The 22,061-nt window shown below is 27.8% G+C and overlaps 10 protein-coding genes across 10 annotated transcripts; 6 read left to right on the forward strand and 4 right to left on the reverse strand.

Annotated features, from left to right (window-relative positions):
• Nucleotides 1-164: 164 nt before the first annotated feature.
• PNEG_00191 (hypothetical protein) lies at nucleotides 165-819 on the reverse strand (the record flags this gene model as incomplete). Its single annotated transcript, XM_007873863.1, has 4 exons — nucleotides 165-267; nucleotides 312-397; nucleotides 439-615; nucleotides 661-819. The coding sequence occupies 4 exons, from the start codon at nucleotides 817-819 to the stop codon at nucleotides 165-167; spliced, it is 525 nt and encodes a 174-aa protein (XP_007872054.1).
• A 279-nt stretch (nucleotides 820-1,098) lies between these two features.
• On the forward strand, nucleotides 1,099-6,216 carry PNEG_00192 (hypothetical protein; the record flags this gene model as incomplete). The annotated part of the gene is made up of 9 exons (XM_007873864.1): nucleotides 1,099-1,483; nucleotides 1,534-2,176; nucleotides 2,219-3,069; nucleotides 3,112-3,504; nucleotides 3,552-3,622; nucleotides 3,665-3,876; nucleotides 3,920-5,157; nucleotides 5,199-5,942; nucleotides 5,990-6,216. The coding sequence occupies 9 exons, from the start codon at nucleotides 1,099-1,101 to the stop codon at nucleotides 6,214-6,216; spliced, it is 4,764 nt and encodes a 1,587-aa protein (XP_007872055.1).
• An 82-nt stretch (nucleotides 6,217-6,298) lies between these two features.
• PNEG_00193 (hypothetical protein) lies at nucleotides 6,299-7,481 on the forward strand. The gene is made up of 4 exons (XM_007873865.1): nucleotides 6,299-7,047; nucleotides 7,088-7,207; nucleotides 7,250-7,368; nucleotides 7,414-7,481. Exons 1-4 carry the CDS (start codon nucleotides 6,361-6,363, stop codon nucleotides 7,439-7,441), a joined length of 954 nt encoding a protein of 317 aa, XP_007872056.1. The 5' UTR covers nucleotides 6,299-6,360; the 3' UTR covers nucleotides 7,442-7,481.
• A 194-nt stretch (nucleotides 7,482-7,675) lies between these two features.
• Nucleotides 7,676-10,802, reverse strand: PNEG_00194 (hypothetical protein; the record flags this gene model as incomplete). Its single annotated transcript, XM_007873866.1, has 19 exons — nucleotides 7,676-7,705; nucleotides 7,752-7,811; nucleotides 7,856-8,019; nucleotides 8,093-8,176; nucleotides 8,219-8,476; nucleotides 8,519-8,811; nucleotides 8,859-8,930; nucleotides 8,974-9,119; nucleotides 9,163-9,270; nucleotides 9,311-9,388; nucleotides 9,431-9,522; nucleotides 9,573-9,687; nucleotides 9,733-9,885; nucleotides 9,930-10,027; nucleotides 10,077-10,205; nucleotides 10,256-10,381; nucleotides 10,429-10,616; nucleotides 10,660-10,674; nucleotides 10,720-10,802. The coding sequence occupies 19 exons, from the start codon at nucleotides 10,800-10,802 to the stop codon at nucleotides 7,676-7,678; spliced, it is 2,292 nt and encodes a 763-aa protein (XP_007872057.1).
• A 58-nt stretch (nucleotides 10,803-10,860) lies between these two features.
• Nucleotides 10,861-12,373, forward strand: PNEG_00195 (hypothetical protein; the record flags this gene model as incomplete). Its single annotated transcript, XM_007873867.1, has 6 exons — nucleotides 10,861-10,993; nucleotides 11,041-11,406; nucleotides 11,449-11,561; nucleotides 11,606-12,151; nucleotides 12,193-12,267; nucleotides 12,309-12,373. Exons 1-6 carry the CDS (start codon nucleotides 10,971-10,973, stop codon nucleotides 12,371-12,373), a joined length of 1,188 nt encoding a protein of 395 aa, XP_007872058.1. The 5' UTR covers nucleotides 10,861-10,970.
• A 1,204-nt stretch (nucleotides 12,374-13,577) lies between these two features.
• Nucleotides 13,578-14,899, forward strand: PNEG_00196 (hypothetical protein; the record flags this gene model as incomplete). Its single annotated transcript, XM_007873869.1, has 4 exons — nucleotides 13,578-13,927; nucleotides 13,980-14,064; nucleotides 14,124-14,546; nucleotides 14,789-14,899. Exons 1-4 carry the CDS (start codon nucleotides 13,599-13,601, stop codon nucleotides 14,897-14,899), a joined length of 948 nt encoding a protein of 315 aa, XP_007872060.1. The 5' UTR covers nucleotides 13,578-13,598.
• A 61-nt stretch (nucleotides 14,900-14,960) lies between these two features.
• PNEG_00197 (hypothetical protein) lies at nucleotides 14,961-16,879 on the forward strand. Its single transcript, XM_007873871.1, has 8 exons — nucleotides 14,961-15,002; nucleotides 15,059-15,188; nucleotides 15,231-15,558; nucleotides 15,604-15,776; nucleotides 15,818-15,942; nucleotides 15,993-16,274; nucleotides 16,315-16,806; nucleotides 16,855-16,879. The coding sequence occupies exons 2-6, from the start codon at nucleotides 15,075-15,077 to the stop codon at nucleotides 16,156-16,158; spliced, it is 906 nt and encodes a 301-aa protein (XP_007872062.1). The 5' UTR covers nucleotides 14,961-15,002; nucleotides 15,059-15,074; the 3' UTR covers nucleotides 16,159-16,274; nucleotides 16,315-16,806; nucleotides 16,855-16,879.
• Nucleotides 16,238-18,596, reverse strand: PNEG_00198 (hypothetical protein; the record flags this gene model as incomplete). The annotated part of the gene is made up of 8 exons (XM_007873874.1): nucleotides 18,057-18,596; nucleotides 17,903-18,009; nucleotides 17,715-17,851; nucleotides 17,384-17,670; nucleotides 17,045-17,340; nucleotides 16,842-17,005; nucleotides 16,332-16,798; nucleotides 16,238-16,291 (listed from the first exon to the last, which is right to left on the reverse strand). The coding sequence occupies exons 1-8, from the start codon at nucleotides 18,522-18,524 to the stop codon at nucleotides 16,238-16,240; spliced, it is 1,980 nt and encodes a 659-aa protein (XP_007872065.1). The 5' UTR covers nucleotides 18,525-18,596.
• A 179-nt stretch (nucleotides 18,597-18,775) lies between these two features.
• On the forward strand, nucleotides 18,776-20,293 carry PNEG_00199 (hypothetical protein; the record flags this gene model as incomplete). Its single annotated transcript, XM_007873875.1, has 6 exons — nucleotides 18,776-18,885; nucleotides 18,940-19,035; nucleotides 19,080-19,224; nucleotides 19,273-19,514; nucleotides 19,672-20,057; nucleotides 20,100-20,293. 6 exons carry the CDS (start codon nucleotides 18,776-18,778, stop codon nucleotides 20,291-20,293), a joined length of 1,173 nt encoding a protein of 390 aa, XP_007872066.1.
• Nucleotides 20,294-20,440: 147 nt separating this feature from the next.
• On the reverse strand, nucleotides 20,441-22,056 carry PNEG_00200 (hypothetical protein; the record flags this gene model as incomplete). Its single annotated transcript, XM_007873877.1, has 8 exons — nucleotides 21,970-22,056; nucleotides 21,584-21,916; nucleotides 21,442-21,538; nucleotides 21,242-21,394; nucleotides 21,129-21,203; nucleotides 20,935-21,084; nucleotides 20,789-20,892; nucleotides 20,441-20,744 (listed from the first exon to the last, which is right to left on the reverse strand). Exons 2-8 carry the CDS (start codon nucleotides 21,859-21,861, stop codon nucleotides 20,441-20,443), a joined length of 1,161 nt encoding a protein of 386 aa, XP_007872068.1. The 5' UTR covers nucleotides 21,862-21,916; nucleotides 21,970-22,056.
• Nucleotides 22,057-22,061: the final 5 nt, after the last annotated feature.

The following is a 22,061-nucleotide window of genomic DNA, read 5'->3' on the forward strand; positions in this document are numbered from 1 at the left end:
CTGCTTTTATGTTTTCTTCCTCCATAAATTCAAAATCATATTCATCTAAGGACGATGTAGTTTCCCACGCATTTTCTAATTCAACATTCATGTCAGCATCCCCTTCAGGAATTACCCATATATTTTCTCGTAATAGTTTGTGCTACATTTGTTTTTCATTTTGATTATTTTTTGTATTTTATACTTACTCTTTCTCTATCTTCTTCAATTCTTCGAAAAATTTCTTCTTTAGAAAAAACTGCTTTGTTTTCAATTGCATTTAGATCTCTATTAGCAATTAATATTTTATTTAGTATTGGAACTCTATATACTTGTAGTCTCTTTTTGATAATGATGCTTCTATTTCAAGGAAATCTTGGTCATTTATATATGCTTTATTTTTTAAATTCTCAATAACCTATATTAATAAGTTAAAGAAAATTAAATAAAAAAAACAACCTTTCGAACTGCTGACACATTTGCTGCTCCCTGGGGACCTGGTGGTGCTACTGCTCTAACAATTTTTCCAATATCTTTACGTATCATTGAAATATAGCTATTACATCCATTTCTATAGCTATAATCGCAAAGAGTTTCTAAAAAATATATAATATTCACTCTTGAGTTAAGAGAAGACTAAATACAATCAGATATCATGATCCAATAGAGATTTGCTATAACAAGTTCAAGTTCTTCCAATACGCAATTATATAAATCTTCATCCAAATCTTTATGTCGAAGTGCAAATTGTGCTGTTTTAATTTGAGACTGTTGACTAGCTGTTAGCTTTTTAAGTATTTCTAGAAATGCAAGACGTCCTTCAAAAGGATCAAGAACCATATTTAAGTCTTATTTTTACTTAATAACCTGCTCTATATTTTTTTAAGATACCGAGGTTTCGTTAGGAAAAATTGATAAGATTAAACGATAAGATTAAAAAAAAATTACTGATACATTTTTAATTATAATTTATTTTTCTTTCTTATTTATAGTTTATTTTTTATAAAAAATTGGATATATTTTTGACTCTTGATTTCTGTCCTACAGGTTTTTGTTCACCTCGACATCTATATTTTTATAGGAAATGGTTAAGTCTGAATAAATATGAATTCTAAGTAAATGGTCTTTGAAATTGCGCCAGAAGATCTTGGAATTCACCGCCCAGCAGGGTTTTGGTATTGTTTTGAGAATGGGATTGCTACTGAATCAGTTGAATGGAATGTTATTCAGGATTTTCCATATCTTGATGAGGAATTATTAATTACGGAAAACACTGTTATTTGGTCAGTATCAGGGCATGTAAAACGATCTTTTGATTTCTGTGATGATGGACAAAAAGTTACACATGCTTTATTTACGTATTTTGTGAATCCAAATGATAAAATTGTTGATAGACATGATTCATCTTATGTTCCTCCGTTAGGAACAAGAACAAGATCATTGAATCAATTAAATGCATCAGTGCATGACTCTAGACAGAGTGGAACTAAGGAATTTGTTAAAGGTGGGTTTAGAGATAATTAAATAAAATAAATGGTTACGGGGCAGAAATAGACCTATCACCACGGTTATCTAGAGCTCTGGTTGTTATTTTGGAGGATTTGGCACATATTTTCTCGTTAGACGGGGCATTATGGGTTATTCATGTGCCATTTCGTGTTCGACGAGTTTTAGCAGCACCACGGGGATTGATTCTTGAACGATCACTTGAAAATTTAGAGCTTGGAATACGACCGTATGAAACACTATTTACAGCACATTCACCTAGGTTTTTTTCATTGATTGGACCGTTAGATGAGTTTGGTCTTGTTGTAACAGATGGAATTTATTCATTTGGGGCACATGATGAATTGGTTTATATTGGTAAGGGAGATGATGCATTGTTAGTGACAAGAAATCCAGAGAAAAAGCAGATAGATATATGGAAATGTTCATATGCAGCACAAACAGAACACTACCATCCTCGTCCAATGACAGGTGCATCATCATCAAGACGACGATCTTCGTTTGGGAGTTCAAATTATAATGATGGAGATGCAGATATCTATGGAACATCTTTAAAGTCAGAATTGAATATTACACTAGACAGAATGGCTTTTGTTAATAATAATCAGCTACCGGCATTGTTGGGTGAATCTGAAGGGCTTAGAAAAGAGATTTTTGTAACACATATTGAAAGTTTTCCGTCTCATTGCACGTAAGATATTTTTTTTTTTTTACATACTTTTTAATTATTAAGTAAACATACTTTTACGGTATTTTCTATTCGTCCATCACCGGGAATAGAGGTGGTTTCTATATTTAATAAAGAGGAGTCGAGTCTTTTGATTCTTACATTTAGGCGTGATGAAGGATTTTCCCCTTATTTAATCGATTCTGTTACAATTCCAGCTATTGGTGCTGCACCTCTTATTTCTAAATCTATGGAAAAAATACTGATATTTTCTATAAAAAAACCTATTCTTAAGTTATCAGCGCCATGTTCTCCAGATATAGAGGTTAAGATTAATTATACTAAGGAAGAGATAATTGAATTGGTTCATCCTGTCGGCTGCAAAGTATCTTTAAAAAGATCTGATGGTACTTTAAGAAGAATTTTTTTTGATTTGGAATATAAGACTGTTTTGGTTCAGAAATGTTTTGAAGCTTTCAAGGTTATTCTACCGTACAGGGATTTTGAATACTTTCATGCTGCTTTTCTGCATCAAAAATCGGATAATTCAAATTTTCATGAATTTAAATCGTTTTCTGTTATATTGTTTTCTTGTTTTTTATCTGGTAGCATACAACCTAGGCATATTCAAAATAAAATAGATGGAAATTTTTCTAATGAAATAATTGAAGTGATTATTGAGGCGAATAGTTTTTGTCAAAGAAATGATATGTCAATTATGAGAAAACATTTGTCTTCCATTTTACAATGTTTACATATTTTAAGTGAAGATTTTAAATTTGATTCTGCTACATTATTGTATTGTCGTCAAATAATACCTGTAAAAGCACAGATGGCATATTGGTTAGGATGGTCTGCATTTGTAGAAAAAGATATATTATATGATGAATTTATGACAACTATAGTATTTGATAAAGGCTGGTATTTTGTAATAAAAATACTAATTTAACATGTATTAGTACGACTTGAGCATCTTAATGTGCCTCAATTTCCTTCAGAACCGTATTCTGTTTATCATAATTTAATCTTGATGTTAAAAGAGAAAAAGTATGTCCCAGTTCCATCTATTATGAATATTGCAAAAACCGATTTAGAATATAAGAATTTAAACTATATACAGGGTTCTAAGACAATATCACTTCTTTCTAAAACTATTTTCTCGCTATACGAAACTTTACTTAATCCTAAATTACCTCTTCAAGATGTTGTTACACAAATGGTTGAACATAAGTTTACTTTAGATCATTTAAAACGTTTACCTGATGCTGTTTCTATACCATTAAGAGATGCAATAAGATATTCTCAGGAGAATCCTTTGCCAAACTGGGGAGTTGAAGCACTTCGACTTATTGGTAATTTTTTTGTTAACTTTTAGAAATAATATCTAACTGTATTCTAGATAGGAAGGATCTTGAATATCATATTACTGTTGGTGATGAAAGACCTCGTCGATTTCCTCCAACTCTTTCTGTATTTTTTTGTTTAATGTTTAATACGTATTAAATTTTTTAGGTAAAAATTCCTGAACCAAAAGATACTAAGGCAATATGTCAAGAAGTTTTGGATCCTGAGATTCATATATCCTTTGATCGCTTTTCTGAGGAAGATCATAAATTTGTTACAAAGCTTATATTTCGTGAAGATCGACGTTTACAAGAAGTTTCAAAGCTTCTTCAGATATCTAAACAAGCTGTTGCTAGAATTGATTTGCGTCCTGAAATGAGGCGAGTTGTTTGCTGATATTATATTTAATAATTACATTTTTAGTGAACATGAAATTGTTGTTGTTCAACAAACTCTTGCTCAAATTATTGCTATTCGAACTTTATCTATTCCTGTTGGTAGAGGATTGTATTTTTATAGCTCAAAAACTCCATTGCCAACTGAGAAATTTCCAATACCGGGCTTTAATTTTACTGTAAAAATAAAACCCTTGCAAGTTCAAGTACCTGTTGTAAAATCATTTCTTGATGATCAAACCACGACCTGGGGATTGTTTCATAACGGAACTGCTGCTGCTTTAAGCATAACTAATGATACTAAAGACATTAGTGCATCGTGGATTGTATATAATAAGCCAAATGAACTTTCCAATAGGCATGCTGGATTTTTATTTGGACTTGGATTAAATGGGCACTTAAAGTCTATGGCAACTTGGCATGCTTTCAATTACTTGACGTCGAAGCATACAATGACATCTATTGGTCTTCTTCTTGGACTTTCTGCTTCTTTTATAGGGACTATGGATCCTACTATAACCAGATTACTTTCTGTGCATGTATTAGCTTTGTTGCCTCCAGGGTCATCTGAGCTCAATTTATCTACATTGACTCAAACAGCAGGGATTTTGGGTATAGGATTATTGTATTATAATACTCAGCATAGAAGAATGAGTGAAGTTCTTTTAATGGAAATTTCGAAATTTTCCCCTCCTGGGCAAGAATTTAGGGATGAAGGCTATCGTCTTTCTGCAGGATTTGCTTTAGGGCTGATTAATATTGGAAAAGGTCAAAATTTAAAAGGCTTACAAGATCTTCATATTGTTAAGAGTCTTGTGTCGTGTATTTCTGGTGGTAGACATGAGGAAACTTCACAAAATTTGGACATGACTTCTTCTGGTGCTGTGATTGCACTATCTTTAATATATTTAAAAACTAATGATGAGGATGTCGCTAAAAAAATAGAGATACCTGCAACCGAGCATCTTTTAGATTATGTAAGGCCTGATATTTTATTATTAAGAGTGTTGGCAAAGAATTGTATCTTATGGGATAAAATCGATTCTACATTTGAATGGATCAAAAATCAACTTCCTCCTATATTAAGAGATGAAGTATTACTTACCGGTAAAACTAGTCTTGATTCAAATGATATGGCATTATTTAATATAATTTCTGGGGCCTGTTTTAGCATGGCCCTTCGTTTTGTGGGAACAAGAAATGAAAATGCTAAAAAATGTTTATTACATTTTTTAGATAAATTTATGAATCTTTCCACTCTAATAGGTATGTTATTTATTCTAAATTTTCTCTCATTAATCTGATAGCGTCTACCCATGATCAAAAGCTTTGCAAAACTACTGTTAAGAATTGTTTAGATGTTTTATGCATATCATCTAGTTGTGTTATGACTGGTTCTGGTGACCTAGATGTTTTACGAAGACTTAGGAAGTTGCATGGGCGTACAGATGCTGATATAACATATGGAAATCATATGGCTACGCATATGGCTATCGGTATTTTATTTTTAGGAGGAGGACAATATAGTCTTGGAAATTCAAATCTTTCGATAGCTTCTATGATATGTGCATTCTATCCACAATTTCCAAATTCTGCATGGGATAATATTTCACATCTTCAGGCATTTCGTCATTTATGGGCAATTTCATGTGAATCGAGGTGTTTAATTGCTCGAGACGTCAACACTTTACGACCAACATTAGTACCCATTGCTTCTGATTCATCTTATACATTTTATGATGCTAAAAATGCTGTTGCGCCTTGTTTATTGCCCCCGCGTGATGATATATCTATAATTCAGACATTAAGCCCTCAATATTGGCAAGCTTCTTTAGCTTTACATACCACTCCTATCTCTCCTCAAAAAACATCAACAATGTATATTTCTAAAAGAGTTATGGATTCACAAGAATGTTTCAATCTTGAACCTTTATCTCAACCAAGCATAGAAAGATCAATATTAAAAATGTTTTTATCTGAATCATTACTTTCAAATGAATTTTATTCTATGATATCAAGATTAGAGCTTTCTTCGCAATTTATTATTGATCGTTAGTATAATTGATTATTTTTACATCTTTTTTAATCCTATAAATAGGTGCATTGCAACAAAATGAAGCAATTAATAGTAAATTACTTTTACTTTCTGATATAAAAAAAGAAAATTCCGCTAAACTTTATGGAATCCAGCTTCTTCTTGTTTATGCTGAAAATATATCTACTGGGCTTCTTACTTCCAAGTATTCTGGCTTTCGAAATAGGTTTCTATCAGATGATTTTCTAAGTCTTTTACGTCTTAGAACATGGAATGCTTCACAATATTAAATTATAATCTTAAAGAAAAATACAAGTTAATGTTATTAGAATTTTATTAAAAACAATTTCTTTATGGGCTAATTTTTTCAATGATTATTTAATTTTTTTTAAATATTTTTAAAACTCAACTTTTATCAACGATTATATTAATTAATGGCTGGTCTTGTAAATTATAGTGATTCTGAAGATACAGAAGAGTGTTCTGAGGAAGATGCACGTAAATCTGTTAAACGAAAGGAATTAGATGGCGTATCTGATTCTTCTTTTTTTCCTATTTTAACAAAAGAAAATATTTTGAAACTTCCAAAAATTGATAAGGAATATGAACTCGAAGATACAAAAAAATCTCTTTTTTTAAATAACGATGTTATGGGTGAACATGTTTCACTTTCTTCATTGCTTCCAGCGCCTAAAAATGATTTAAAAATGGCTCGGTCATCAAGAAATAATGGAACAAAAAAATTGAATATAAAAATTGAAAATAAGCATAATTCAGTGATTAAAAATACTATTTCTAAGGATGGGAATATGAAAAATGATTCTACTCAGTCAGATATCCCTTTATTTTCATTAGATATAGAAAAATCAAATGTAAATGAATATGAGCAAACTATGTTAAATTCTTCATCTTATATACCAATGCTAGTTAAAAAACAAACCCTTTTGGATAAAAAACGTAATGATAGTATTGAAGATGTAAAATTAAGTGAAAAAAAACAGCAAAATGTTCATTGCAGTGAAATATATCGTGTTGACAAAGATATAGATGTTTCAGAATATACTTATTCATTAACTGAAGAGAAAAATCAAATTTCTCGTAAAGAAAAAGATGTTGAATCCGTATGGAGCTTGTTTAGATTTATTTTATGCTAATTAATAGATGAGGATTTATGGAAAACGTAGATCAGAACAAGGACCCGTTAAATTTTTAGAAGTTAATGCAGAAGAAGAGTATAATACAAATGAAATTATGAAGAGAAAGGGCATATTGGTAGAAGCTGTATGGATTTTTTTTTTTTTTCAATACACTAATTATTTTAAGCCACAACCTATACGAGCAATAGGTGCCGGAAGACATCAAATTACAACTTTACTTAACTCTGCTATATCCCAAAGAGAAGTTTTCGAGGAGACATTTGCTGCAAATAAAGAGAGCAAAAGGTTTTTGTATAACAATTTTATTGTTTTAATTTAATCGTTTTAAAGGCAATCTGGAAAAAAATATGGATTTTAATAACTATAGAATAATTCTTTTTTACGATTTATGTCATTGGGTCCATCTGAACTTGTTTTATGTATATGTTGATTTTTTATATTGGATTGTAACCTAAATTGTAGTTTTCTGAAATTTAATATTTTTAAAAAAAATTATTGAAATAATTTTATTATATATTGGGTAGTTCTTATATAAGTTTTAAAGGAATATTAGCTTATTTATCTTGTTATATAAACTCTATATGTTTTCTAATTATGTATTAAAGATTCTTTTAATGAGATCCTTTTAAAAAGTTAATATATACCAACAGAAAAATTAATAATCTAACTTTTTTGGTTATTAGGCCTTGTAATTGGCCATTGGTAGTAAATAATATTAATCGTATTCCCTAAAATGTTACATTAAAAATAAGAATATTAAAAAATGATATACAAGTTTTTGGAATAGATTAGTAGTTAAATGTATTGTGCTTTTCGGAGATAAAGTAAATGGTGATTTATTCATCCATGGTCCAAGATTGATATATGTTGATGGATCTAGGAATTGAGTGTCGGTGAAATAACAATAACTGTTTTTGAAATAATTATTGAATTTTTCTATATAAAAATTAGAATATTTTAATACTTATAAAAATATGTTAATTTCCTAAAGCAGATTGTAACTCAGAACGCGAAATATATCCTATAAGAATTGCATCATTACTATTATTTATTACAGGAAATCCCCTGTAAGCGTAGTTTTTAAGTAAGAGTTCTATGTAATTTAAATTATTTATTAAAAAAAAAAGGGAATGACCTAAAGTTTTTATTGTATGCCCTTTAGCAGTAATAGTTACTAAATTGTTCGTTTTTGTGATATAATTTTCTATGGTATCATGTTTGATATCTAGTTCTTTACTTAAATACGGATAATTATTTATATAAATCCAGTTTTCATATATTCCGTATTTTCCAAAAGCATCTCCAACCCATTTACTTATTACTACTGCAATTATAATTGGTAGTAAATATGTTAAAGCACCCGTTAACTCGAACATAATAATTACCAAGGATACTAATATATTAAAACATATTTATTAAATGATGAAAAAATCACCTGTCATTCTTGTTACTCCAGCAAGTGCAGACACTGCACCTATAATAGAATATATTTCTGGTGCAACACATTCTACACCGGGCTTACATGCACTAAAAATTCGAGCAGAAGGTACTTTATGCTGTATATACTGGATAATTATGCCAATTAATCTTCCATATAAAGCTCCTATAACCATGGATGGTAAAATAATTCCAGAGGGAACTTGTAATCCAAAAGTAATAACACAAAGAAAAGTTCCGAATATTGTTGCAAGTAGAAGCATGAGTGCTGATGATAGAATATTATCTGTTCTATAAAAAACGTTAAATATTTATTATAAAATAAATCAAGTTATTACAAGCAGAAACCAAGAGCGTCATTTTCATTACATTTTTGAAATAATTTTGCCAGAAGTTTATAATGATGAGATCTAGTAAATTAATAGTGGCATTTCAAAAAAATGTAATTATTACTTCATAAAAATATTTGAATAATTGACGAGACCAGTTATAAATACAACAATCAATACTTCTTGAATAGGGAACCTTGATATCTGATATTTATATTTAAATTTTAGTATTTTTTCATTTAATTTAATAAATGCATGTCCATATAATCCCTATATTTAAATTAAATTTGTAAAAAAGTATAAAAACCACTACCCCTATTATTCCTAATAAAGAGATTGGAATAAGCTCAAAACTATACCATTCTATTTTAAAGAAAGCCTGATAAATAACAAGTCTTCCATCCCTAAATGGATTTACAAACTGAATAATGTCAATAAAAATATAATTAATAGTTTATGACCTTCAAAGACATAGCACCAATCATTGCACATACAAAACTTTTCCACATAGTTTTATCAGGAAAATAATATGATAATTGCTACAGTTGTTAAGTTTGAAAAATAATGGCAAGCAAAAAAACCTCAAGAGTGAATAAAACACCGCCAATAGGTGCGCCAAATGCTACAGAAGTTCCTGCTGCTGCTGCTGCTGACAATATTTCCCTTCTTTTAGCTTATATATTCTTTAATTTGAAATAGCCTATTTTAAATTGGATGGAATACCTTGATTTTCCTTAGAAGTACTAAAAATTTTAAAAAAAAGGTCTGCAAAGCAGCAGGCTATATGAATTAAAGGACCTTCTTTACCAATCCATAAACCAGATGCTATAGAGAAACACTATGAAAATAAGGATGGTGTCGGTTAATCGATATATATACATACTACACTTAAACTTTTGATAAGTAGTATCCATTTTCCAAAAAAATTATGCATAACAAAGCCACTGAGTATAGTTTTTATTTCAGATATTCCACTTTCTTTTGCATAATGTGCATAATTGATAACTAAAAATGATGAAATGCCTCCAAAAAGCGTCTTTTTTTATTATTTTAAAATCTCGATTTTATAAAAATACATACAACAATGATAACATAGAAAATATATGAGATAATGTACGATTTTCTTCTTGATGAACTAATCAAGTCTCCCCATGAGATCCAATCACTACATGTCTTCTCTAATTGCTTTGTCAATATCAATATGTTTAAAAAAAACAATAGATATACCGTCATCTGGAATCCAACAACAAAAAATGTGGTTCAAATAAAATCCTGATTTACAATACCCTTCTCGAATATCTGAAAGCCAACCAGAAACAATATCTATAAAACCTGATATAACACCAATAGAAATACCTTTTTTATTAAAAAAAACCTTGCCAACAAAAATTTCATTTTTATATTACCCGTGGCAACAATAATAAACCATACTTGGTTAAATTCCCAAAAACGTATTGCTTTCCCTCGAATACCTTTTAATTCTCGAAGCTTTTCTTTCCGATATCTTTCTTTTGTATTTTCATCTACCCAATCTAAATATCATTTAAAAAAGAATAAATTATATAATATCTTATAATACCAATTGTATAAAAGTCATTAACATTGTATTCTGATTCTTTTTTCTTTAATGATTCTAACGATATTTTATTCGTCGATGGTGTTAATGAAATATCCTCATTTTGCTTATTTTTTTTTAAAAAAAAAGACTTATCTGTATATATGTCTTCTGGTTCCTTTAGAAAATCGTCTTTTTCCTCATCTTCTATGCTTTTTTTTTTTTTTTTTTTCAAAAAAATCGTTTCTTTTATACATCAATAAATCTCCTCTAAACAATATAATTTACTTATTTAAATCATATTCTTTGTGAGACTTCTTCTTCTCATTAACATTATTGACTGATTTCTTAAATTCTTGATCTAATTCAGGATTTTCAAGAAATTTTCTAGAATACATTTCATAGACGTTGGATATCTATTACGATCTGTCCTGGAGATCAACCTTAGAAAATATCGCAAATATAAGCTCTAGAAAATGCGCTATAATATTCTTAATTAATAGAGAAATCAGTCTGTTATTAATATTTTTTGCTTTTTTTGGGTGTTATTTGAAAAAAAGTAGCAAATGGCCTTATTATATGACTCAAAGTTTCTATAAATTTTTTGATATAAATAATTAACAAATTAAATAATAGTTCGTTAATTGAGGGATTACGTACTAAATATCTTGAGAATATTAATGACAGTATTGGTGAGAGAGTGATTGGTAGTAAGAATAAGGTGTCGAATAAGAAAAAGAGGTTTGGATCGTCAGAAAATGTCATTGATCATAAAAAGATTGTTTCTTTTTATCTATCAGAAGAAGATTCTATGTCAAGTTTTAAAGAAGATGAAGTTTTTGATGAGGATAAATCGGTTGATATAGTTTCTCAAGGATATGATATGGAAAGATCCATTAAACGAAAACAACGTTATGCAAATGAATCGCTATCAATTTTGTCGGAAAAGAATGCTTCGAATATTGGAGAAAGTGATTCAGATGATTTGGAGTTATGTTTTTTGTAATAGTTTTGTTTTATATATGATGGATTGATGTTAAATAGGAAATATTTATCTAAAGAAAAGGTTAAACTTAAGTCGAAAAGTATGGATATTTTTAGAAGAGATTCAAAGGAGGATTTAACGGCTATTATGAAGAATCAATGTTTAATTTCTGGTGATTAAGTATTAAATTTTTTTTAAGAAAAGCTGATTTAAAAGGTTCTGAAAGTAAACATATGAGTAGACAATATAAAGCGCAATCAAGAGAGTTAAAGAATAATGAATTAACTATTTCTTGTTCTAATGATGTTTTAAGTAAATCATTAGAAAGCATTTATCGAAACGACATGAGTTATAATCCATATTCGAGTTATATGGAAGAGGGATGTTTAAATTTTTCTCGAAAATCATATCCATTTTGCCAATCATCTTCTCATAAGAGATCATCTTTATTAACTATTTTGATAAAAACAGGAATGAAAATACAGACTAATCCTCTTGCTGATATATTTGCTTGTTTTTCAGGAAAAGGTGATCTTAATCCTTTAAAGTTGAAAATATATCGTCCGTCAGGAAAAGATCCAAAAAGGCCTGTTTCTGTTGTTATAAAACGAATTGCTACTGTTTCTGATGTAATTGGTTTTTCTTTGTATTGTTATATAGAACAGAAGATGGAACCAAGGCTTACTAGTGAGCAATTAAATCCAAACATGTGGACTTTACGTATTGTAGAGGAGGATGGTGAATTGGATCATGATTTTCCAGGTTTTTTATTATATTTTTTATTTAATTATTGATTGTTTTAGCTCTGGATAGAACAAGATTTTTATCAAAATTCGGTTTTGATGAATTTGCTCTTGTTGAAGCGACATCTACACAATGTTTTTTTATGAAATTCTTATATATTGTTAACATTTTTTAGTTTTAGAAAACGAAAAATTAACCCCATTTAACTTTAAAATTAATATTGATCATTTTAATTCTTAGATAAAAAATCATTTACTATACTATATGTCCTGGACGTTTTCTTTATACATATCCGAGAAAAAAGATTGTTTCTAAAGATTTGATTTTTTAATACTTCTGAAGATTCGACTTTATTTTTGTATTGGAACTTTGAGAATTCGGTATTAGGCGTTATGAATAAAACATATATTATCGATATTTTTAATGAAATTTATAGAAGAGATAATTTAGATCAGACTAGGTTTATTATGCGTATTCTAGAAATTGATACTTCTTTATCAAATAATTGTATAGTTAATGATTTGAAAAATTATTATGAATTAGAATTGATTGAACTTATTTTATAATGCTTGAATTTAGAAGGTTTTTGTTTAATAATTCTCTGGTATTTTTAATGAAAATGAGGGGAGTACTTGTCTAATATATATTTTTCTAGTTTTTTTGAATGAGATATTTAAGTTAGATGAGACACCAGAAAATAAGAAATTTATTGTATTAAACAAACTAGCATGTAATTTATATAATGAAATATCATATATGGATGCTTAGAAAATTTTAGTTAACTATTAAAATAAGTTTATAGTTTGGAAACGTCATTCTATGTCTTTTATGAGGTTTGTTTTTTATTATATGTTTTTCTTTATTAATTTATTAGACATCATGAGCTTGTATTAGTTATTAATCGTGATTATATTCATATTATGTCTTTTGTTTCTTTTTTATTATAAGATAAAGATTTTGATAAGGTATAGGATTAGAGAATTTCTGATGTATCCAAAACAGTTAGTTGCATTTTTTATATTACAAATGTTTATTTCATATAAAGCTGAGTATCCTGCAACAGCAATTATTAGTTACAGAAAAGTTGACAAGTTATCCCTTTTCAAATTATCTTCTTTTCTTTAAAAAAGATATTCATATAGATAGTTTACAGTTATGAAAGAAAAAGAATTAAAAAGGTAATACTTTTTTTGTTTTAGAAGCTGCTAATTTTTTTTAATAGATATGATTTTGATATATCTACAAAAGATGTATCTTTGATTATTACAAAAATTAATACGCTTATTACTTCTATTATTTATTTATTTACTAGAATATAGTGAACGCTTATTTTTTAAAAAGAAACAGGACTATGTGATTTATATATATACATTTTTTTATTAGACTTGATTATATCGCTCATAAATTATAGTGGTATTCATCGTTAAGATTAAGGTAAATGAGAATTCATTAAGATATAGTTACGATGATTGAAAAGGAAGATATTGTCATACAACATCTCTTGCCGGTTCCACATACAATTGTAACATCTGGTACGGCCCGCTCAATTCACCTTCAGGATTGGAGTGTAGTGAGTACGAAAGATTCCATATTGACATCTCAAGAAATTCACCAATATTCCTTTCGTTTGTCTATTCCTATTCCTGAAATGACATTTGGTAAAAATAGTGTGGAGATAAAACATAGTTCAGGTTGGAAGATGATATTTACAGCCTATGATGCATTGGAAGGAGTAGATAAGACAGGAAAAGAGGTAATTCAAGTATCATATGCAAAAGAATGGGTAAAAAATAGGTACGTTATATAGTGATTATGAGGTAGTTATGTTTGTTGAGAGTAAATGAAGAGATAAGAGTTGTGAAAGTATCGAACCTAGTAAGTCTTATGATTGGACATTTACGACAGCGTATCGGGGTACTATATGTTATGAGGTAGGATTATATTATATGTTATGGAGATGTTTTAGTGATATACTGATAATTAATTGTAGAATGGTAATGATATAGCTGATAATGAAATAATGTTAATTCGGGCAGTAAAAAATAAGACATTAGCTACAAAAGCAGAAAAAGATCAGGATAAGAATATAGATGACGTAGATAAAGTTGTAGTGCCTGTGTTTGTGCTATCCGATGAAGTAATTCCTCTTGATAAATTAAAACGACAGGATCCTATTTTATTTTTTGAAGAAGTTGTTCTTTATGAAGATGAATTGTCTGATAATGGGATGTCTTTGCTTAGTATTAAAGTGCGTGTTATGCCGGAGCGTCTTTTATTACTACAGCGTTTTTTTATGAGATTAGATAATGTTATGTTTCGAATTCGTGATACTCGTGTATATATTGAATTTTCTACAGGAAAAGTGCTTCGGGAATACATTGAAAAGGAAGCTCCATACCATGAAGTTTTAGAGGTATGTAGGAATCCTTGTTTAATGGGCTTTAAATAGGCATTGGGTGAGGTTTTGAGCTATAAATTTAAGAAAAAATAATATATACATTTTGAATTAAGCAGAGAATGGATGATGTTCTTTTCTGTTTATTTTTTTCTTTTTAAATATGCTCTTTATTTTATTTGTTTTTCTTTTTTTTGTGCTTTTTTTAAAGCTCGGTTTTCTAAATTTTTGATTATAGCAATATTTTTAATGTATATTAGAAGATTTCGTCACAGCAGAACGACTTTGGTATTTTTTTAACTGATCCGGCGTGGGTAGCTTCAGTGTTACCAACGTGTGAAAAAACTTTGGAAGCTTTGAAAATTGGTTAGAGTTTTCTTAATAATTGTTTTACTGGTTATTGTTACTTTATTTGGTAAAAATATTTGTTATTGTGGTTTTTTGATTATTTTTTTTAAGATTTTTATTTTTCAGGTAATATTAAAATTATTTTTTAAAAGTATATTTGGTAATATTGGTAATTTTGATAGATTTGTTAATTTCTTTATGTCTTTTGTTTTATTATTTTACTCACGTTATTCTTTTTTTTCTAATACACATCAATGGACCCGGAATATGCAAATGTTATATTGGACGAATCAAATTTCTATGAAATCTCATGTAAGTTTTGTCTGCTTTGTTTTTATTGACATTTTCTTTTAGTCTCATAAAAGATTTTATATCAATTTTATAAAAAGAAACTATAATGAATGTTTTTTTATACCTAGAAAATTATATAAAAAAGATATTCAAAACATTCCTAAAGATCTATTGAAGAAAACATTACCTATGTTTTCTTCATTATCAAGTGTTTTTTATGATAAAAAAGATAATGGTTTTTCGCCTACTCTTCAGAAAATTGCTTTATGGGTAGCATCAGCATTGGAATGGTATTCTCCTCGCAGTGTAAGTATTCGGAATACAAAGATGTTATATGGACATTGTACCGAACAAAGCGTTCATGATTTGGATCGGAATTTTTGGTATTCAAGTATTTAGTTAGTATTTTTTGGTAAAAAAAATTAATGTTACATAGAGCATGCTCTTCCGCCTTCTTTCCAAACATGGTTTCATATTACTTTATTGCATGTTTGGATGCTGATGGTGCGTATACGCGCACTTCCTCAAAAAACTAGTAAAATGTATCAGCAAGAACTTGTTAATCATTTTTTTGAAGATTGTGAATATAAAATGAGAAATAATTACAAGGTATGGGAAGTGATTGTGTTTAAAGTTACTTACATGATTAGATACATAGTGAACGGATTATTTCTTTTCATATGAAAGACTTGTTAATGCAGTTTAATGGTTCTGTATTTGCATATGATGAAGGTATGTATAGAAATGATTGTATACTTGCGTTGGCATTGTGGAGGTAAATGGAATGGTTTTATTCTAAGTAATTAAAATGTTGATTGATTATAGAAATTTATATGCTGGAAGAACAAAAATAAACGTCTCGTTTCTCGCTGCATCTGTTTTATACGTACGTAATACGCTGTTTGAGCTTGATAATATGTTGGATGAAGATGTTCAAAATGCAAATATACGTTTTTTACGGATTTCAGATATCTTTGAATTAAAAGATTAATAGTTAAATTTTGTATATTAAAAATAAATATTTTGTAGTACAATATTTTGAAAATATTATATAATTGATACTATTCATTTTAACAGTGAAAGAGCGTGTCTACAATGTTAGATATTGTAGGTGAATAGTGTTTCTATATTTGTTAATTTTGTAAAGAGATGTAGAAAATTTACTTTCAGTAGAATTAGTTCCCAACACGTACTTAAATAGGGATTGCTTAGGTCTGGATTATCAATTTCTCCATTATATATTCCTTCTCCATGTTTTTCATTGGAACTTAAAAAATAATTGAGTTTAGGATGTTTTTTGATCAGTTTTTGTATTAAATTTAAAGATTTTATAACAGATTTTTCGGGAAATCCCAGTAAGACTGTGAAAAGGCGCTTTATAAAAGCAGCCGCTCTTAATAGGTTTAAATTCTTATCTTGAAAAAAAATATAATCAAAACATTCTTCTAATATTTCTATTTCACTTAATTTGGTAAATGAATTGTCATTATTTGATATATTATCATCCTGTTTTTTTGATTTATAAACGATATCAGCTTCTATGTAAGAATTTAAAGACATAGGAATCATAATTGAATATAAATAAAAAATAAATGCTGATAAATCAAGATTTATGGTTTCTTTCATTTGAGCTTCTATTGTAAGTAGAATATATAAGAAAGATATTTTGTTTACCTTGTTGAGAAAGTAGCTTGAAAGCAACAACTATGCATAGAAGTCCTCCTTTTGTATTATTTTTTATTGATATGTTAAGATTGACACTAAATGTATTTTCTAACAATTCCTTCAATAATTTTAATAAATCTTCAAAAAAATCAACATTAATGAGATGAGAAAATCTATTATTTGTTAAAAAAATTATAAAAAAATGCTACTACTTTTCTAGGCCTTCTAAAGAAGCATAAATATGATTTATTAAACCGTTTCGTAATATTTGAAAATATGTTGTAAATATTAATTTTAATATTTTTCCTTGAATTTTTGCTTTTTCTTGATTATTTCTTTTGATACTATCCATTTCATTTTCTATTTCTTTTTTTTCCTTCTCTAGTTTTCTCATTTTTTTGCTCATAAATTGTTTTTCATGTTTTCTTTTACGAGGATTATTTATTTTCTTTTCAGATGGTATATTAGATTGAGAAAGGAATTCCAATTTCAAAAAAATGTTCAAGACCTAATAACGTTAATGAGAATTTAAAGGTAAATTGTAACTATACTTTATCATTAATATTATAGTTTTTCTTTTTCATAGCATTCGTTAGTTTTTTTACTATTTCTAAACTTATTTCTCCTTCTTTATCATTTTTAAATAATTCTTCTATTGTTTTTTTGCACTCATTAAATGAAACATCTGTTTTTTTGTGTGTTAGTTTAGTAGAAATTATGTCTAAAAGCATATCTCGATAGTTAAAATGAGGTGCCGAAAGTAATAGATAACAAATACATGAAAATGATATATCAGAAAGAAATTGTTGTGGTGATTTCTTTGGAAATTTATATCCAGCTAATTTATCAATATTTAATCATAAATTGAAACTATTTTTGTACCTTTAATTGTTCTTGATAAAAGAGATACATATTCGTGATAATTAGAAACTAGTAATTCTTCAAATAAACGGCGCTTTTTTATCTCTTTAGAAACAGAAGATGCTTTTTCGATTTCTGTTAATGGACGAATAGAATATCTTAGTATATTAAGAAAAAAACACAAAATAGTTCTAAAAATCTGAACTTACCCAGGAATAATGTCTCTATATACTGCAAGTTGTGTTAATAATCCTAAACGCTGAATAGATATCGTATTACATATAGTCATATTGTATAATATTTTCAATTGCCCAATCTATGCATAAGATAAATAATTGATATTAATAAATCATACATATACACATTTTCTTCCGGATTTTCAATAATTATTTGTGCTATTGATGCTAATTTTTCTTTTATATCTTTTTCTTTTATATCTTTTTCTTTTTTATCTTTTATTTCTATATCTTTTGTTTCATTTTTAGCTTTAATAATCTCTGGTTCTATTGAAACTTTTTTCCCTGTATTTTTTTCTCTTTTTAAACGAACTTGTCCATCTCTTGTTTTGATTGGTAGTGTAAATGTATTTGATAAATCTTCTACTAAGTTGAAACTACGTCCCATTTTTTCATATGGTAATTCATCTCCCTGATGATCTCTTTCATAATATATATATGTATTATCTTTTTTTCTCTTTTTTCTCTCTATTTCTTTTTTTTTCATTTTCTTGTTAAACTTTTTTAATGGTAGATTTGATGTTAAAATTCCTGCTTTTTTCGAGATCTTGTCTTTGCTTATTAGATCTATCTTTCCATTCATTTTTTCATTCATTAATTACTCTTAATTTGCTTTTTTCCTTTATACTTGTTTAATTTATTACATTTATTTTATCAAAAAAGACTCTGAAAAAAGTAGTTCTTAAATAATATTTGTTAAATTCCTATTGAATTTATCTTTTTTTCTGCTTTTCTTATAATTTACAACTCTTATATCTCCTCAGCCCGTGCACTTGACGTCTGGTCAACCTCACAAAAAATCAAGTATAGAAATATCAATAAAATAAGCAATATCAAGGCTTTTTTATGTCTAATCCCGAGCTTAAGGTCATTCACAGACTCATTAGAAGGGTTGGATGTGCTTTTTATGAGGTAAAAGACCGTATTCTTCTTGATGCATTATTAAAGCACTCTACGTAATTTTTAATATAAAAAAATACAAGAAAAACATGATTTGATTTCCGTTTTAGACTAAGAGATGATCATTTGTCAATGATTATGGATATGCAATTGAAAGAGGTTCGAAGAATATGTGGAGGATTGAAAGAAAATCGAATGATTGATGAGTATATTAATCAGAAATAATAAATAGGTTTAATGATGGAAAAAGATATCATAGTCGTATGGATACAAGAGAAGGATATTCACGTCCGAATGGACGTACATATTATTATATTAATTATCGTGCAACTATAGATGTAATTAAGTGGAAAATACATAAGCTCGTTAAGACAGTTGGAGATCGTATGACAAAGGTTAGGGGGGGATAATACGAATAGGAAAAGGGTTAAATGATTTTTTAGGATTATGATACAAAGGGTTATATATGTCCAGTATGTATGAGACAATATACGAGTTTAGATGCGGTTTCTTTAGTAAGTCCAGATGCAATGAGTTTTTTATGTACAGATTGTGGAACTGCATTAAATGATAATGAAGAAAGTTTTGAAGTTAAAGATAGCCAAGAGAGACTGTCTCGTCTGATGAGTCAAATGAGTAAAATTATATCTAGTTTGAAGGAAGTTGATGAGATTGTGGTTCCAGAGTAAGTTTTAATGATTAATATTTTATAAAATGGGTGATTTACGATGGTTGATATATTTTTATATTGTTGTTATAAATTTAGTATATCAACTTGGATATATATATATATTTATTGCCTTATATATTAAATTTATTTTCTTTTTGACTAATTTATATAGAAACACTTTCATCATGGCAATAGCTAATGCTATTCCTCCTGATTTGGACTCTGTTTCTTTATCAGAATATTTGGAACCTGTTTCTACGAACACTGTTACTGCATCAACAGTATTTCATTCAACCGCTGCAGAACCTTCTATTTTGATTGACTTTGACATGGAATCTAAGTCTATGACTAAGGATTTTGGTAAAAAGGAGAAACAAGTATCTTCTCTGACTGAAAATGATTTGCCTATTTGGCATTCTCAATCTACGATTATGAATGATTTTACTGATACAGATAATTTATATAAAAATATCAACTCTGAAGATTTTCTTGATTTTCAAAATAATGGCTTAAAAGATAATGTTTCTAAAAAAGAGAAGCCAGAAGCAATTGAAAATGGTAAATTATAGATCATAAATTTTAAAATGTTAATAAAAATAGCTGTTGCTGAGTATTATGCTAAATTGCGTGCACGGAAAGATACTGAGATAAAAGATGAAACAAAAGATTTGGATTATGATGATTTTGATAATGATTTTGAAGATGTTGATGACTTAGAAATAGGTAGTTTTTTAAATGATGATTATTTAGAGTTACAAAAACGTCATCATGATACAAATGGCCTGGAAAAATAAAGATCACGCTAAAAAAATACTAATAATAATAGTTTTCATTTTTGAGGTAAACGATTGGGTTTTTTTTAAAGTAATAATCAAAAATTATAAAACTTAAAAATATCAAAATAATTTGAATATATAATTTTTATTTGAGAAATTAACAGACTAAAGAATCTTCCTTGGATATTCATCTGTTCTTCTCTTATATATAATATATGTTAATAATAATATAATTTGTATTATTATATTTATAATTATAAAAAATTTAATATTAGAATTAATCGATGTAATTTTTTCTGCAATACTTTCTGATAATAAATTAAGCATTAAAAAAGTTTCGTTTCTTTGTTTATATTCAAGTAAATATGAAATTGATCTTGACATTTTATCTGAAAATATATTAATTATTTCTTCTTCGTTTCTATAAAGTTTGGATTCTGAATTAGATATAGCTTTAGATAAAGAATTCCTAAGATTATAAATGTAAGATTCTTTATAAAAAGTACGTCTTACAAAGATTCGTTTATATTTTTTACAGTATTTTTAATTATTAATTGTTCGTTAGTTATATTTAATAGCTGATTTAAAAGAGTAGGTAAGTCATTTAATATCTTAGCCTTTTTCATTAGAAATTTCATTTTAAATATTTCAAAACATACGGAATTTGAGTTAGAATCATTCTTGATGTTTTTATCTTCCTTATGAATATCTGTATATATATATTCATTTGAATCTACATAATTATTTTTCATTTCATCTACTTCAAAACTATATATTTCAAGAGACTCTGTTCCATTTTCTGATTGTGTCTTGAAATTTTAGTTTATATGATATAAAATGGGTCATAATTTACAGAAATCCCAAAATAATAATCTGAAGGAAGATTTATTTGTGTTGTTTTAAAGCAGATAGTATCATTTAGTTCAATCTATAAACATTAAAAAAATTGAAGGAATAAAAACATACTTGTATTATTCCTCTAGAATATGAAAGTTTAAAAGTTAATGTTTCATTAGGGTTTTGGTAAATAATAGAACATGCACCAAATGCCTGAATTAACGGATTCTTGAATTTCGAATATTCCATAGATCCATCATTCAAATGTCCTCTAATAGAAGGCTATTCATCTTTAGAATAAATTTATAATAGTGTATTAAAAAATAAACTTTTTTGTTTAATCCTATATTTAAAAAAATCCCCAGTCCATCCCAACGATCTTTCGATCCAAAAACAATCCCAGTCTTTCCTCTTTCTGATGTATACCTTATTAATAAGTATGTTTTTACTTTTCTTTTCTATAATAAATACCATAAAGCAAATCCAAAATTTTCACTTTCTATATGGGTTAAGCTTAGCGAAATTTTTGCATACCACTCTTCGTGTATATTTCTATGTTTTTGCCATATTGATCCTGTATTTAACTCATATTCTGGTGATATAAAAACAATTCTATTCTCCTGAATTTTTACTGAGCCGTACATGTCCCAATTTTCAGATAGGGATTCTTCAAACGGAGAAAAAAGTGACATTCTTGAATCATAACAATTAATAACGTTTAAAAAATATAGTATCAATATAAAAATCATGCTTTATGTTTTATCTTATTAGAAATCTTTGTTCTTGTCTATTTTCCTTTTTTTTCTACCAAAAATTAACCTTTTTCGTTCCTTCAAAAACTATTTCCAAAAAAAAACCCTATAAAAATCATATTTTATCCTTTTTATATTATGTTTCTTCCTTTAATCTCTTCAGAACATCTTTTTTTAATTTTTTAATTTTTGCTACG

This window comes from Pneumocystis murina, assembly GCF_000349005.2.
Source record: "Pneumocystis murina B123 chromosome Unknown supercont1.5, whole genome shotgun sequence".
Lineage (NCBI taxonomy): Eukaryota > Fungi > Ascomycota > Pneumocystomycetes > Pneumocystales > Pneumocystaceae > Pneumocystis > Pneumocystis murina.